The sequence below is a fragment of the Nipponia nippon genome, unplaced genomic scaffold (assembly GCF_047370975.1).
Source record: "Nipponia nippon isolate SJK-2023a ecotype South Korea unplaced genomic scaffold, ASM4737097v1 scaffold_9, whole genome shotgun sequence".
Classification (NCBI taxonomy): Eukaryota; Metazoa; Chordata; class Aves; order Pelecaniformes; family Threskiornithidae; genus Nipponia; species Nipponia nippon.
Window position 1 is genome coordinate 11,572,712 of NW_028262413.1, and position 15,384 is coordinate 11,588,095.

General features: G+C 43.0%; 1 protein-coding gene across 2 annotated transcripts in view; it reads right to left on the reverse strand.

The window, feature by feature from the left end:
• Window positions 1-8,351: 8,351 nt before the first annotated feature.
• The window catches only part of PDZRN3 (PDZ domain containing ring finger 3), a 147,983-nt gene continuing 140,950 nt past the window's right edge, over window positions 8,352-15,384 (reverse strand). For both annotated transcript variants that reach the window (XM_087744597.1, XM_087744598.1), the window contains 3 exons: window positions 14,456-14,557; window positions 13,258-13,374; window positions 8,352-12,348 (listed from right to left, as the gene is read on the reverse strand). In XM_087744597.1, coding sequence (XP_087600723.1) covers window positions 10,798-12,348; window positions 13,258-13,374; window positions 14,456-14,557 — 1,770 coding nt within the window. In that variant the 3' untranslated portion in view covers window positions 8,352-10,797. The remainder of the gene's footprint in view (window positions 12,349-13,257; window positions 13,375-14,455; window positions 14,558-15,384) is intronic.

The following is a 15,384-nucleotide window of genomic DNA, read 5'->3' on the forward strand; positions in this document are numbered from 1 at the left end:
CTTCTTTTCTAATAACTGCCCTCTGAAACTTGTTAGGTTCCTGGGCCAGTGGTGAGTGAGAATGGACACTTTTAGTTCAAACCTGTGAAGTGTATTTATACATAGCTGTATCATGAGTACTGATGCGAACAGCATTTTTCAGCAAAATGGTTTTTTTTGTTGTTGTAAAATGCTTGTTCTTCAAACCTTCAAATTCAAGTAGGGGAGGGAGGTACAGCTGTCTTTAGCTTTCACTCTGAATGTTTCAACATACAGGAAGGATTTCCTAGCTGAAGGGAGATGGTGAGAGCTACCTGTGAATAAGCCTGGGAAGGCTGAGATTTGAAACTCAGGTTCTGAATGCGGCACCCCAGGCATATGCTGCAGTCAGTACTCTGTGTGGTTAGGCTCGTTTTGTACAAAAAGTTAAACGTTACTTGGGCAGAGAGAGAGTGTACAATAGTCCTATGGGGAGTGGGCTTGCTTGGGATACAGAGCTGGTTTAAATCCTTGCTCAGACAAATTCTGTCCCCTGTGGTGTCTGGCGTTTGCCTTAACAAGTAAAGCAAGTTCCCCTCTGTCAGGGCTTTTGGGTGTGCGTGTGTGGGAAACAATGACTGTTCCTGGATTGCCCTAATGGCTACAGCCACCCCCTGAGGCAGGGAGGATGTTCTGTTTGTGGCCGGTCTTCTGCATCTGTGCGCGCTTTCATTCAGGTACCCTTCCCAGCTTCAGTTTTGTCGTCGTCATCTATCCCTTATCTTAAGCTCAGCCTGTTTTTCATCCCATTAAGATGAGAGCTTTACGCTGAGCGAGACCAGAGCTGTAACTGGATTCACCCCTTCTGAAGGGTGCTCGGGACTGGTGTGATACACAGCTGCTGGAGAGGCCCTTCCTGCTGCTCCACTTCGGCGTCCCGTTCTTCTTTTCCTGTTCTCACCAATGGTGTTGCTGCAGAATTTGTATTTCAGTACCACACAGAAGACAACATTTGCCTTGAAAGAGGCTAGAAACATCTCAGAGGAGAGAGGAAGCACCTCATTGTGTGTCCTGGCACGTGTGGTGATAGGTGTGGAGGTCTGATGTATTGGCAATTCCCTTCTTGCTCCTCTCTCAATTTCTAAGTCATCGGTGAAATGGTGGAACCTGTTGTGGCCTTGTGAATAACCCACTGTAGCGTTTCCATATGCCCGGCGGTTTATATGAGTAAGGGCCTTTGTGTCAATGTTTAAACAAGCTTACTTTGTGGCTGTGTGTGAAGAAGTTTGGTTGTGCAGGGAGGAGCAAACAGTGACCAGAGCACTGCGATCGTTGGCTGAACTAGAAGACTACAGATGCTTTATTCAATGCCAGTGTTTTCTTAGCTGGTCACCTCCTGCCCTGGCTGAATTCCTCTTGACATCTGGCCACTGGCTGACAGTCCTGAAGATTTGCCCTTCTGCAGTGAGACCTCCCACAAGACTGCTACTCCTGAGAAAGGACAAACTTCAGATTGGCCCAAGACAAGGAAGAATCAGAAGCTAAAATGCAGACCCTGTGAAAGGCTTGCAGTTGCTGCCTTTTGTATGTGGTGTTTTCTTCAGCAGTGCTCCCCTGCGAGGGACAGACTTGAATGACCTCACAGAGCAGTGTTCTTACTCTGGGTGCTCATTTCTAATCCCTTTTAGCCCTACCGTGTGGTGTAGCTTCATTGGGCATAAATTGCTTTGGAGCAGTTCTTCTACCTCTGCAGAGGAGAAGAACGGGGTACCTCTGCCTGGGAACAGGTCATTCCCTTTGGCTTGCCACAACCATTTATGTGTCTGAGGACTGCCAGCACATGAGGTCTACCTGATGTATCAGTCTTCAAAGAGTATTGACTTACATAGGAAAGTGCTGGCTGCATTCGTGAGTGTCGCTGGAATGAAGATTCTTAATTTGGTCCAAATGGATTTAAAAAAAATTTTTAGTACTTTTTGAGATGAGAGATATGCTTGGTCACTGACCGTGTAAATGTAAGTCATGTTGCTGTTTGTTTTTAATGAAAGATTGTTGTTACCTGAAGTGATCAACCAGGAAAGTAAGAGAGGGGTGAGAGATGTTTGAGGGGTTGGTGGCATAGTTAAAGTAAAAAGGAGAATATTATGAGGCACCATTGCTGTGGCTGGCACATGCGTAACCTGCGTCAGAACCAAGTCTCCTCCTCCTACAGTGGAGAGGATGAAAATCTGAACTGCACTTTTAAGGCAACCTGGTTGCCTCAGATGTTGGTGATGACTTGAGGTTTAAAGCTGTGCTGGGAATATACAAGCCCTTTGGCAGGCATTTGTTGTTTAGCAGAATAACTGCGTTCTGGGCTCGTGTGTCCCTGCTGATGGCACTAATCTCCATGTTAGGAGACAAAGTACCAGCTGTGCCTGGTCCTATTTGTACTACTTTAGCCACATGGATGTTCATCCATTTAATTTGGAAATATTTCGCTGCACTCATCAACAGCCACATGCAGACAACTGAAACTGCCACATTTATTCTGACTTAGTTTTGAAAACGACAGATGCTACATTACTGTAAAACATGGTGAAAGGGTTTTCTGGCTTTGGTTTTGTTTCTCATTTGCATGTGAGTGTTTGATATATAAGCTATTAATGCTGATGAGTGAAGCTACTTTTCTTCAGCAAGGTCTGCTCCTTCTCCCATAAAGTCGAGCGAAGCTTCCAGTGGGGGACTGGTGCTGTTTATGCTTAGGCAAAGGACTTAGAAACTGTACTGGGACTGAGGAAAGAGAAGAGTTGGCACATGTGTGACTCACAAATACAAGCAGATGTGTTATGTGGTGGTTATTACTTTTTTTTAATAATGTGACTTTTTCCCCAGCCTGAATAATTCAAAAGAACAATACTGTTGTGCGCACGCCTGAAGGCGCGTAACCTTCTCTGTCCTCTGGGCGTGTGCTGCATGTGCTGCTTCCAGTGCAGATATTAAGGGGATAAATACAAAACCAACTGCAAGCCTTGCACAACTGCTTCTCTTCTCATGCCTGACCACGTTTAGGGCTGTGGGACAACAGTTTTGCAGAGAGATGCTAGAGCCTTGTTCCCACTCCTTGACCTCATGAATCAGCTGTGCTGACCTGCTGTGCTTGGTGCTTGGGGTCACCGATGGGGACAGGGACTGTGCCAGGACCCAAAGGACTCTGTTAATACAGGCACCGCCCTGTCCCATACCCCAGGGGCCACTCATGTCACCTTTCAAAAACCTGAGACCCTGCCATTGCAGTAGGAAAGCTGATACTCAGGGTGCTAAATGAAAAGCCTTGCAAGACTGGGACATGAAGGGCATGCTGTAGTGTCTGTCAGAAAATGCTTGTGGAGAAGAAAGGCAGAGCCTGTGTTGAAACTATTAACTCTCTCCTAGTGTCTGCTTCGTGGTGTCCTTGGGCTTTGCCTTAAAGCTGTGTTCTGTGGCACCTTGTTTGGTTGTTTATATTGTGTTTAGCAGTCCTTGATAATGTTGTGTTTGAGCAGTGGATGGGGCCAGATGATCTCCAGAGGTCCCTTCCAGCCTCAATTATTCTGTAATACAGATGCACAGAGAGATGCCTACAAAGACCTCTGGAAAGAATAAATGAAGCAAAAACTTCTAGCCTCATTGAAAAACACTGACACAGGAGAAAGCTGTGTGATTGTATATATAGAAGGGGCCGGTCTTTCCTTACTAGAGATAGTTTTTGATGACTTTGGAATGGAAATGTCGAAAAAGGCTCATCAGTTCATTACCAAACAATCATGCAGTGCTTGCTTCTGCTTTGAGTTCAGTTTGTGGAGAGAAGCCTGTGGAGTTTCTTTGAACGAGAGTTCAAATGCAGTAGAGCAGAGAAGCGTTTTCTGGAATAGCTTTGTAAGATTGGCTTTGTTTTTTGTTACGCTTGGCATCTGCGCTTGCTGGACCTTATGGCATAACTGAGTCGTGTTTCTCGTGGAAATTATTTGGGTGTGACCTTACTGCTTTTATTTTGGCTGCTACCTCGAGCCCTGAGGACTAGTAAATGTTGGATGCTTACATTTAACTGGAGCTAAGCAGAAATTTGACAGTCCTTGGTTGCCTTCAATTTGCAGCCTTTTGATTTACTTTTATTAAACAATTACAGCTGGATTTGCCTTTTGGGGAGTCTTTGTTTATGGCATTCTGAGCTAACAAAGCCCAGCTAAGCCGAAGGATGGATTATCGAAAATCAAAGCTAGCTCTCTTAATAGGGACAATGGAATCCCGCCCGGTCCGAGCCTCGCCGTGACACCTGGGAGGCCCGGGCTCCAATATGATAAAGTATTTTCTTTGAGAGAAGGTCACCAAGAGTTCACTTTTACAGAGAAGTTCTTATTCTCAGTTAATGGGGCTCCCTGTTGCATGGTCCTGCAGTTGCTTAACATAAGAAGGATGGATTGTCAAAGAAATTACCTTTAAAGTTCCTCCCTGGCAAACTTATCTAAAAGGACAAACCAAGCGTTCTCTCCTGGCCAGACTGAGTGGTCCGTGACCCAGCTGCCCAAGCTACCGTGCCCTTTTGCACTTCTGCAGTTTAGGATTTGTCAGCATTTTGATTTCGACCCCTTGGTTCTGGGCAAGTGCCGTTCTTTAGGGTGGTTGTTTTATAACAGAATCTCCTACCTGGGTTTCAGAGCAAGTCATTTAATCTTTTTATGCCATGGAAATGAAGACATTTCCAGTCTTTAGGGGATTTTTCTGGTCCCAACACAGCAGATTTATAATTTAACATGAAATATTATGCGCTTATATCATATGTGAGATGGATTAGGACCTTTTTTGGTCCTTAAGAACTAAACACAAAATCAAAACATAGAAGCAGAGCCAGACTTGGCTTTTTTTTTTGTGTGTGTGCGTTACGTATGTAATATCCTGGGTATGTAATTGATTCCTAGTCAGAGCTGGGCCCAGACCCAACTGCAAGACTGTGGGCATTCTTCTTTCTGGTGCCTTTCTGACTTAGCTGACTCATTTTTCCCAGAAAGGGGAGAGATGGGAGTAGGGTGCGAGAAGCACATGACCTAAGACCAACATCATCTGCTCAGAGGAATAAGTATGGGCTGTTTGGGCTTGCTTTAACTTGATTTTTCATGTATACATAGAGGTGCTTGAAGAAGGTATTGGAGAAACGTAGTTACCTTTTAAAAATTACTTTGGTTTTGCATAGAAGGAAAAAGTAAGGCTATCAGCCCGGATTTTTATTTGGGCTTTGACTCCAGTGGAGCTACACTGATTTTTATAATATTAGCATTATATCCTTGTAAATCAAAACACTAATTGGAGCATTGTTACCAGGTCCTTATTTTCATTAATAATTGATTTGGTTAAATCTCCTCTAAGAAATGTTCTGTGTCTCAGAAGATGACACGGTTTTTCATAGGAAACTGGTAGAACTTTGTTCCCACTTTGGACTTGATCAGTAAAGAGCATTGCAATTATGCTCTTAAATCCATGATGTTGATGTACTAATTTAAGTAACAGAACTTGGATGAAGCTTTAATTCCCAGTGTTCAAAACTGGCAGATTGAATCCAGTGGAGGAGACATGTAGCTTTCTAGTTCATTTTGGTTTTGTGTTTTCTACCTAGTTTTCAGAGTAGGTAATTGCATCTCTTTATGCTACAGAAATGAGGCTGTTTCCAGTGTTTTGGGCATTTTAGGATTCCAGCAAGAAGGTTTAGGACCCAGCTGAGAGGAGGAGTTGACACAAGAGCCCTTCTAAGCAGTGCATGACAAATTGTGAACCTGGCCATTACAGGGTCTATGATCAGCCCTGCAACAGAAATAGTTGCGTAATTTATTTTGCAGTATGAGCTCTGACACAGATCTCCTGGAGCTTCTGGAGGGATACAGCTTGGGGTGGCCGTATGTTAGCAGGGCTGCAGGATGATTAATATTTTTTTAAGCAGTGACCATTAGAAGGCATGTGGGAGGTACAGTTAGCAGCAGTAAATAGAGTTCTGCTCCGATATGCAAAGCTGTGATGGCCCTTCTCTTCATATCCTTCACTGGTACAGTTTAGGATAATTAACTATGTAAGTTAATATTCTGTTTTCAGATCTTCTGAGATTGCTTGGAGTCTTTCAGATGACATAAGTGGGCTTTGTGTCAGGCCCGTGCGCTAAAGCCTTCACGCTTAAGCGTGAAATCAGCCCAGCTAACCTTTATAGGTGACCCCCCTTTTATTTTTTTTTTATGTATAATATATACCACTGTCTCGCCTACCATCAGTCTCTCCAGTGGCCAATCTTGTGTTACCAATGCCATGAACTGGGAGTGAGCAGCTTTCCCTACGGAAGCCCCTGAATCCAGTACTACTTTGTGTCGTGACGGACACTTAGAGAAAAGGGGCATTAATTCTGCATGTTTGCATCTGAACAGCGAACACATCTTCATAAACCCTGTATAGCTGAGGAGCTGTACTCATGTAAGAAAGCCACCACCCTTCTAGATTAACTCTGGCTGGAAGCTCACAGAAGCTGCACCTTTGGAGAAATGAAGCTGCTGGGATGAAACCCCAAACAGAATCTTTTTGTCACATTGAAAAATTTACACTTAATAAAAGCAGGGGCCTTGGGATGGAGGTACAGCATCTGCTGTGACAGTTTCTGTCTTACTTTTGTTTTTTGAGTTTTTTCTCTAATTAGTTTATGTTCCAATAAATCCTTAATACAACAACTGCTTTAAAAACCATGGAAAATAAAACAAAAAGAGGAGTTTAAATTGCTTATGGCTTGCTTTGTATGGCTTCCAGGCATTTGAGCAATTTTGCTAACAAGTATCCTGTAACCTATTTCCAAAGGCCACTAGCAGATAATTATATTTGGTTAATTTACATACTTTCAGTTGATAATCCTAATTAGTTCTCCAACCAGTAGTCCCTAGGCAATATGTAGTCTTACCTCATTTTATTTGCCATCCCTAATGTGCAAGTTCTCCTCTTCTTTTAATTTACAAAAAGATGCTGTTAGGTTTGGTTCAGGGCTTTCCCATTTCGGTGCACATCTAAACTGGGTGATTCCACGCAGATTTAAACCCTATTCGCAAATAAGTCTTTTACATTTTTATAGATCTTACGTCTGGGAGATGTTCTGCAATTTAGGGAAACTGACCCCAGTTTGACACAGAGCCTATCTTTATTGCAAAGCATCAGGCCAAATTCTGCACCAGCCTGTATCCAGGGCATTCTGTTGACGCCTCTGGTTCGCCGCAAGGGCGTGTGTTGGCACAGGACGGGGACGGCGGTGTTGGTCTGTAACCGTGTCGTACTGCTACCGTGGCAGAAGCGGAGACGGGGCGTGGGGCAGTCAGAACGAGTAACAGCTGCATGAGAGCCTCCGGGGAGCTGCGCACTGGGGCTCTGGGAAAACCTCTTGGGCTGCTTGGCAGTTGCTTGTTCCCCCTTTGTGTATTTAGGATCTCTCCCTGCGTGTGTACTATTCTGGGCTCAGTTATCACCCAAGCTTGAGATTACACTTAGTTAAGTGGCTGAGGAGGAAGGGAAAAGGAGGATGGAAATGAAGATTTATACTTTCAGGTGAGCAACGCTCCCTTTAGCTCTTCCAGGTTTAAATGAATGTCAAAAAACACCTGGAATGAGCCTCCCCAACGGAAGGAGCACATCTCCCAGTGCTGATCCCTGCAGGAGTCTGAGTAACTGGGCTTGCAGCTGAGTGTCCAGCCAGGGTCAACCCACCACGCTGAGTCAGCTGTGGGACAGGACCCCGTGCCCAGGCTGTGAGGATGGCTCTGTTGCTCTGCAGCGGTGTGCAGCAGCTGGTGGAGAGCGTTGGGTTTCAAGTAAAGCCTGTAGTAAGACAGGAGATGCAATCTCCACTGTTGCGTGGAGATTTCTCGCATGAGATGTCCTGTAGGCAACTAGAACAACAATTTCAGTTGTTACCTTTTAAGCACTGGGGTATGTACTATAATGTAACTTCTAGAAAAGCTGTTGGATGAAATATTTCCTCTTAGGCATCAAAGGCTGCTTTCTAGTCTGATTCATTTCACTGTAATGAGGTCAGGTTTGGACTGACATTATGGTAATTTCCAATGTTTCCTTGCAAGCAATAAAAAGACTCCAAATCTCCCTTTTCAACACCGCATTAAGTACTTCGATAAGGCAGTGAAAAAGGGTGTGTGATAAGATAACTGAGAAAGAAAAAGGAAAATCTGCAGTTTGCAAAGCTTTTGCCCGGATTTGCAGGATAACTGATGGAATCTGCGAACTGATGCTAGTCAATAAATCATAATACTAAAGGAGAGGTGATTTTTAACTGACCAAAATAACAACAAATGTTTAGTGAGGAAAAACTCAAAGGTGTGAGAATAATTCTTGGCCAATAATTTTATTTCAACATCGTAAAGAATGTAAATTTTATACTGTTGATGCTTTGGTGTCATTTCTACACATCACACTTGAATTCCCAAACACGTTTCTGCTGTTACACACATGCATACAATGCTCAGCATTTATATCGCTGATGCCCAAAGGAACCATTACCTGTGAAGTTATTCCAAAGGAGCCTATTTTTATGAGGAACACCTCGATGATAATTCTTCCTCGTTAGAGCATTTCAGATCTTACTCTAGTATTTCCAGGTAGACTAAAGATGGCTTAATTGTCCTTTCACACCTGGTTTAAGGATTGTGATTCCACACTAATCCTAGCTCTGCCTGTGCATCTGAATTGCTGAACGTGAGGAGAGGCAGTGTTTTGCTATGGCTCTCACACCTGCAATTGGGATGACCGGAACATGAGCTCAAAGTAGAACAGATTTGAGACAGAGATAGCAAGCGTCTTATGTTGAAGGCGGTGTGTTGTGAAAATCGTATATTTTTCCTACTGTACCACTCGTGATAATAATGGCTGGTAGTATGTCAGGTGAAATCCTAGCTCTAACAAAGTCAACAGAAAATCTTTCATAGTAGGCCTAGTACTTTATCCCAAAGGAAAATATTGTTTGAAGATAAATTTACAGAGGCTTATGGACATGAGTGCCAGATTTCAAGGGGCGGTGACAGTTTACATGGGCTGAAGATGCATTTTCAGGTATGTAAAAGAATTTACTGTGGAATATGTTAGACATACATTTAGTGCTAATTCAGTGCTGGTCCACAAGGGGAGTGGAAAAAACAGAACAAATCTGTTGTTTGCTTCTTGATAATAGACAAAATAGGCACTGAGAAGCTGTTAATCTCTCCAACTTTTCACTTCTATCCAACTTTTCACTTCTATCATTATAATTTTTGCTCTGTATAGTTATGACAGAAGAGTCCAGAACAAAAACTTAGAAGGGTTTGGGAGTAAGTTTTCTGTGGGGGCAAGGGAAAAGGAGAGGGAATGGAGAAACTGGGAGCTATTCATAATGAGTCTACATTACTTAATCCAGCAGAATATTCCAATTTATATCTGAATTCTTAATTAGAAATAGAAAATAAGAAAAGAAGTGCGATACCTCTTTGACATTTAGTTTTTGTCTTTTTTCACCATCTCTTTTAATTTATATATTTGCATTAATTTATATATACTTTAGTTTATGTATTGTCTGTTTTTAATGCAAACCCACACTGAAGTTTGTAGGTGGGTTTTATATGCCACTGAGAAACCACAAACCAAAGCAAAACAGGAGAGTAGTCCTATTTCTTTCTCACTCACAGGTCATCTTAAATGCCATCTGAGTTGAAGATATGCATTGCTTGACTCTACTCTTGATATTCCTTGTGCTTCCTTCTTGCCTCTTCCCTCAAGAAAACGTCAATCCAAATTCCCCCCAAAGTCAGGATGCAGATTATTCTGTTAGGTCTGACTCCAGTGGGCTGTCCAGGCATTTCTGCAGCACAGGAGCTACGCTCGAGGAAAGAATACTCTACGTGGTGAAACCAGAAGGGAGTCAAAAGAATTTAAAATAGTTTGAAATATAAAACAATAATTTATTTTACCTCATTTTACTTGTTAACGTTTGTAGCTAATGATGATTTCATGAAACTGCTTTTGTAATTCAATACATTCAAATCTATAAAGCAAACAGTTACTACCATGGGCTTTTCAAATTCCACAAACTGTCTTATATAAACAAATTAGCTGTACATGCACATTTTTTCAATAGGTTGCAACATTTGCAAGCATGCTTTAAAATCCTTTAAAGCTGCAGTATAGTGTATTTTGCTTCAGGCTTTTCAGATGAAACCTATATACTTTCTTCAGAAACCTTAAAAAGAAAAATGTTTAAATGTTGAGCATAACTCTAAAAACTGCAGTTTGATAAACGTTAAATATTACAAGAGAATGACTCTAATTCTGAGTTTAAACCTTGAGCTAAATATTGATAAACAGCACTCTGTGTAGAAGTGAACAACAGCAAAATAATATCACAAAATATGGTTTCACAAAAAATAGATATGTGCAGTTGCTTTTGTGGGTTTTTTGCATTTTTTTTCTTTTTTTTAGGTAAAGAAAAGCATGGGTACCTTTTAATATGACTATAGTTTAAGCAAATTACCTGTGTGTAAGTATGGTTAATACATTTCTGATATTTAAACACTTCATGTAAAAGGTAACAAGTAAAAAAGTACAATCAGTATTCCAAAAAGCACTGCTAATATTGCCTTTGAAGGAGATGGGCAAGCTTCCTCTCCACTTTATAATGGAGATCCTGGCACCCACAGTTGTAGAGTTCAGTATTTGAACTATAAACTCGATGACTGTATCTTATATACAAAAATCTTGCCACATTGAACGAGGCATTGATTTCTACCCCAATGGTAGTGTTTTATGTACATAACTTAGCACTGGCGATTATACAGTAGTCACTGACAGGAAGGAATTGTACACCCGTGTGCCGTCTGGTGACTTTGTTCCGTGGGTTAGCAGTTCTTGGATTGTCATCCAATTGTCAAATATTTTTTTATTTCTCTTCTTCATCATTTTTTTGTGGCTCAGTTCAATGATATTCATCTCTTTCTTTTCTTCTGCACCTTGCTGTTCCTTTAAGCAATCTAACCTGCTCTGCATCATAAACTCACGTCTTCTCCTCTGCTCCTTCGCTTTCACTAAATGCTGCTTCCGCTCTTCCTTGCTCCAGTAACGGCCCATCTTCATTTCACTTACGGCATCATCATCGGTAGTCATACCACTGCGCTCCTCCTTAATCTTTATGGCACGTTCTCTCAGCAGCCTGTCCCTGACCGGCCTCTTTGTAATGTAGCGGGTCCCGTCGCTTCTGACCTTGACTTTCCACTCCATCCTCGGTTCGCTCTGGCTTGAATTAAAGTCTTTGCACATGCTCACCAGACTCATTTGGCTCTGGGCATACTCCACCGCTGACTTCTGTTGGATCAGCTGCATGTAGCTCTGATAGTGCTGTGCATGGGCAGGAATATGAGCGTGCTTATATGGAGAGTGATGGTATGGGGAGACATAGGAGCCAGAAGGTTTCTGACCGTGAGTAGGGCTTTTGCTTCCATCACTGGCTTTTCTCTCCTTGCTTTCCAGCTGCTTGCCAAGGTCGGGATCTTTAGCAGAGGCATGGCATTTACCACTGCTGGATTCATGACTTTCTGAGCTAGCAAATAAATTCTTTTGGGAGACATTATATGCCACTGCCCCCTCATTACCTTGACAGCTAATGCCTTCTGCAGTTCTGCGCAGCGAATTGTCAGGGGAAATCTCCAGCGTGAGTGGTGTGCTTCGGCAGCTTTCGCCTGTGTTGTATGCACTCGAGCTATCCTTGTCAGACTTCTCGGGGAGCTCCGTAATGTCTGAGAGCTCGTGCCTGCGAACATCGATGCTTGTGTTATAGTTGCGGAACCCGCTGTTATGTAGCATCCAGGGCTCCCGGTACTGATCTTTCAGCTGCTGCATCTTATGAGCTCTCACAATATTCAGGCACTCTAGCTCGATATTGCGCAGCTCCTCATTCAGCATCTCCAGCTCTCTGTCAACACTTTCTTGGTCACTTTTGCTCATATCCAGCGTGCTGTTATGATAATACAGACTGTAAGGGTTGGCAGACTTCACCTGGCACTTCAGTTCCAGCAGTTCCCGGAATCGCTCGCATTCGTCTACGGGGATGCCAAGGAAGTCGACGTCGGTGCAGTCGGCCGAGATAAATGATTCATTGCTGAACTGCATATCGCCACTTCCTAGGGTGTCATGACTGTATGTCAGCTTCTTCTGGCTCCCTAAAGTGTTGGAGGAGGTGGTGTGATCATCCGCATTGTTTTCCTGCTCGGAGCTCTCATCGTTGCGAGTGCTGTCGTCTGTGCGCCCCACGCCACTGTCCTTCTCGTGCTGGTTAGATAAAATAGTGGCTGTATCCGTGGTACCTCCATCCTCCTCATGCTTCTTCTAAGAGCAAAAATGAAAAGACAGAAAGAGAAATTATTGCAAGGGCATAAAATATATCAGCTCGTTTATCTTTTAATAGTTTTCTTAATCTGTCACCTGTTACTTTCTGCCTGTTACCATTTAGAAGTGGTGACTGAAAACACAGCATGCGGTGGATGACCTTTCCAGAACTCGAGGTCTGCTTTTCAGTTATATAGCAACAATGGCAGAAGTCACATTTTCAAATTGTTTCTCCTCCCACTTAGGTGCACAAAAGTATCCAGTTCTACTGCGGTGCCAAGGTGAGAATATGTCCCTTCAGAAAATATGGCTCCCACAGAGGATGCAGCGTTGTAGAAAACTCCAGAAAAAAAACCAAAAATTGAAAACCTATTCATGAACTTGTATGACTGCATTAATCGTGACAGAATGACAGGGAATACAGGCCCAAATCTGTGGCCCTGCATAAACTTTGCTATGTAAAAACTTTTTCTTTGCCTTTCTCCCCATATATAGACATTATTTCAGTCATTTGCCCGAGTCCTCCATTTGGATTTTAAGGTTTTAGGAGGCAGGCTGTTTTCAGTATGTGCCTGCATATCAAACAGGAAATTTTATAGGTTAGCTCTCTGCCTGCTGTATCTATCATATACCTAGTTTGTACTTCTCTCGGTGCTCGCACCCAGAATGGTGGATTTCGAAGAACTGTGATCATGTTGTTCTAAGGGGCAAAATAAAAAAGATAACATCTGAAAACATTTTGGTCCTCCAGATGAAGTTTGTGGACAGTCATGTAATATCTTGATTTTACAGAAAATGCTTTTCCCTTGATCGTCATTCGGGACACTAAGTGCATTCAGTCAAGCTCAATATTGGAATATTGAGTGCGATGTGAAGTTTTGACACCACTGCACAACAGAGCGGCAGTACCTGCTGAAGCATGCTGGCAGTAAATTGCATTGCCTGGTGGTGCTGTTCCTCTAACATGTCCATGTGCAAGTCATCCAGAAAATCATTTCTGTCATCATCCATCCATCCTTCATCCAGCTATGTGAAAAGGGAGGGAAAATCAAACAAAATGTTGTCAAAAGAATGAAGACTGACATAATTTATGTTCCTTCTTTGTGGAAAGTGACTGGGAAATCTTAGGAGATTCCTTCCTGTGACAGTGCTGATATGTCCTGGGAAGGAGCACACATCTCCTTGTGCTAAGTGCGGGTATTGACTGTTCTACCTCCCCCCCAGTCACCTCCAACTCCAGCACCATCGTTTTAATTTCAATAAACCTTTATATATGAAACAAAACCAGCCTTTTCATCCATGGAAATACTTCTAAGAGTTGGGGCTGTTTTGGTTTGTGCGCGACTTGATTAGGATGTATAAAAACATTCTGGAGCCCAAAGCTTGAACGATGACTTGCGAGGCAGCATCAAGGGCCAGAGGGAAAAAATACTTGCTAGGGGTCTGTAAGACTTTTTTACTCCCAGCCTCAATTATCCCCAAGGGAAAGATCAGAAACATCTAGGCGAACAGGACAGTCGTGAGCCTGACCCTGTGTCTGCAGGTGCGCTGGCAAGGGTTGCTCTGACAGCACAGGAGCAGAGACAGATCAAACAATAGTGCTCCTGGCTGTTTGTTCAACATCTTTGCTGTGCTAATCCCTGCTCTACAAAGGGATCTGGTTCAACCTTTTATTACAGCTGAGGATGCTTCTTGACAGTATTTAACTAGGTTAAGAGGTGGTGTATAAAGGGCTAAATAATAGGTGTTTCAATGAATGAATAATCAATATCCATAGGAATTAGAGTTCAGTATGTTCTTCAAACCTATGGCTTGACACCATCCATAATACCTTGCACTGATGTTTGTAATAGCATTGCAGCATATATAAATCCCTGAATGTCATAAATTGAACTTTAATATAAAATATATATGTACGTACTGTGACTGCTGAATTCCATTATTTTAGACCATATATATGTCCGGTCAAACTGTATAATATGGTTTTAAGTAGATTTGGTAGATTTAGGTAGGTTAAAATTCTTCAGAAGATGCTAACTGCTTTCTACAAAACAGCAACTCTTTTAATTAAGACTCGAGAGGGGTTTTTTTGTTGTTGCTACAGTACCTGAATTTCTGGTCTTGCAACAAGTAAGGAGATATTCTTGCTCTCTTCACTGGTGAGAAGTGCCACAGCTTCTTCTCGGTTCTGTACCTCTATGCCATTGATCTTTAAAGAAAAGAACAACAGAATGAAATCCTTTCATAGGGATACTTCAGTGCTGCTGAGATGGGCTCTCCAGAACTGCACGGCTGGATAGATCCCAGCGCAGCACGGGCCAGGCGCAATTCCTGTTCACATCTCCAGCCATGTTGTTCAGATAAGTGCTGGGCAAGCGTGTTGGTCGGGATGCGTGAAGCTGTTCCATGCCTCTGCATGTGATGTGCAGAGCCTTGTTACGAGGACAGAAACTGGAGAAGGAGAGTTGGGCAGGAGCAGGATCACAACATTGGGTCTGGTGGGCGGAAAGGAACAAGGCACATCCTTGTGTGGGACGGGTGAGGCTGTGGGTGCTGCTCCCAGAGACTGAATAGGACGTGGGCCTCTACTCGTGTTAGCGCCTGTGCAGAAGACAGACCACTTCTGAGAAAGCCCCTGTGCCGCAGGATTGTGGCGCTTGGAAGACGACTCGCTGCGGCACACAGCAGCGGGCGTTTGGCCTGCTGAACAAGTACTAACATCCCTGTGAATAAACGGGGCTGCCCGGAGAGATTCTGCAAAGAGGAATAATTACTTGGGCCAAAATAGAGGGTTTCTGTGGTAGAAGGAAGACTTAAAAGTGGAAGTGTATCAGAATATGTGCTGGGAACAGATGACATCTGCTGACAAAATGCTCAGCCTGCAGAGTAGGGCCAATATAGGGCTCTACCTGGTCAGGACTATCAAAATCTGACTGAGATATGGTAAAGGCAAGGGAAATAGCCTCAGAAAGTTAAAATGAAGCGTGGGGATACTAATCTGAAGGGAATGATTTGTAAAAATTATACTGTAATAAA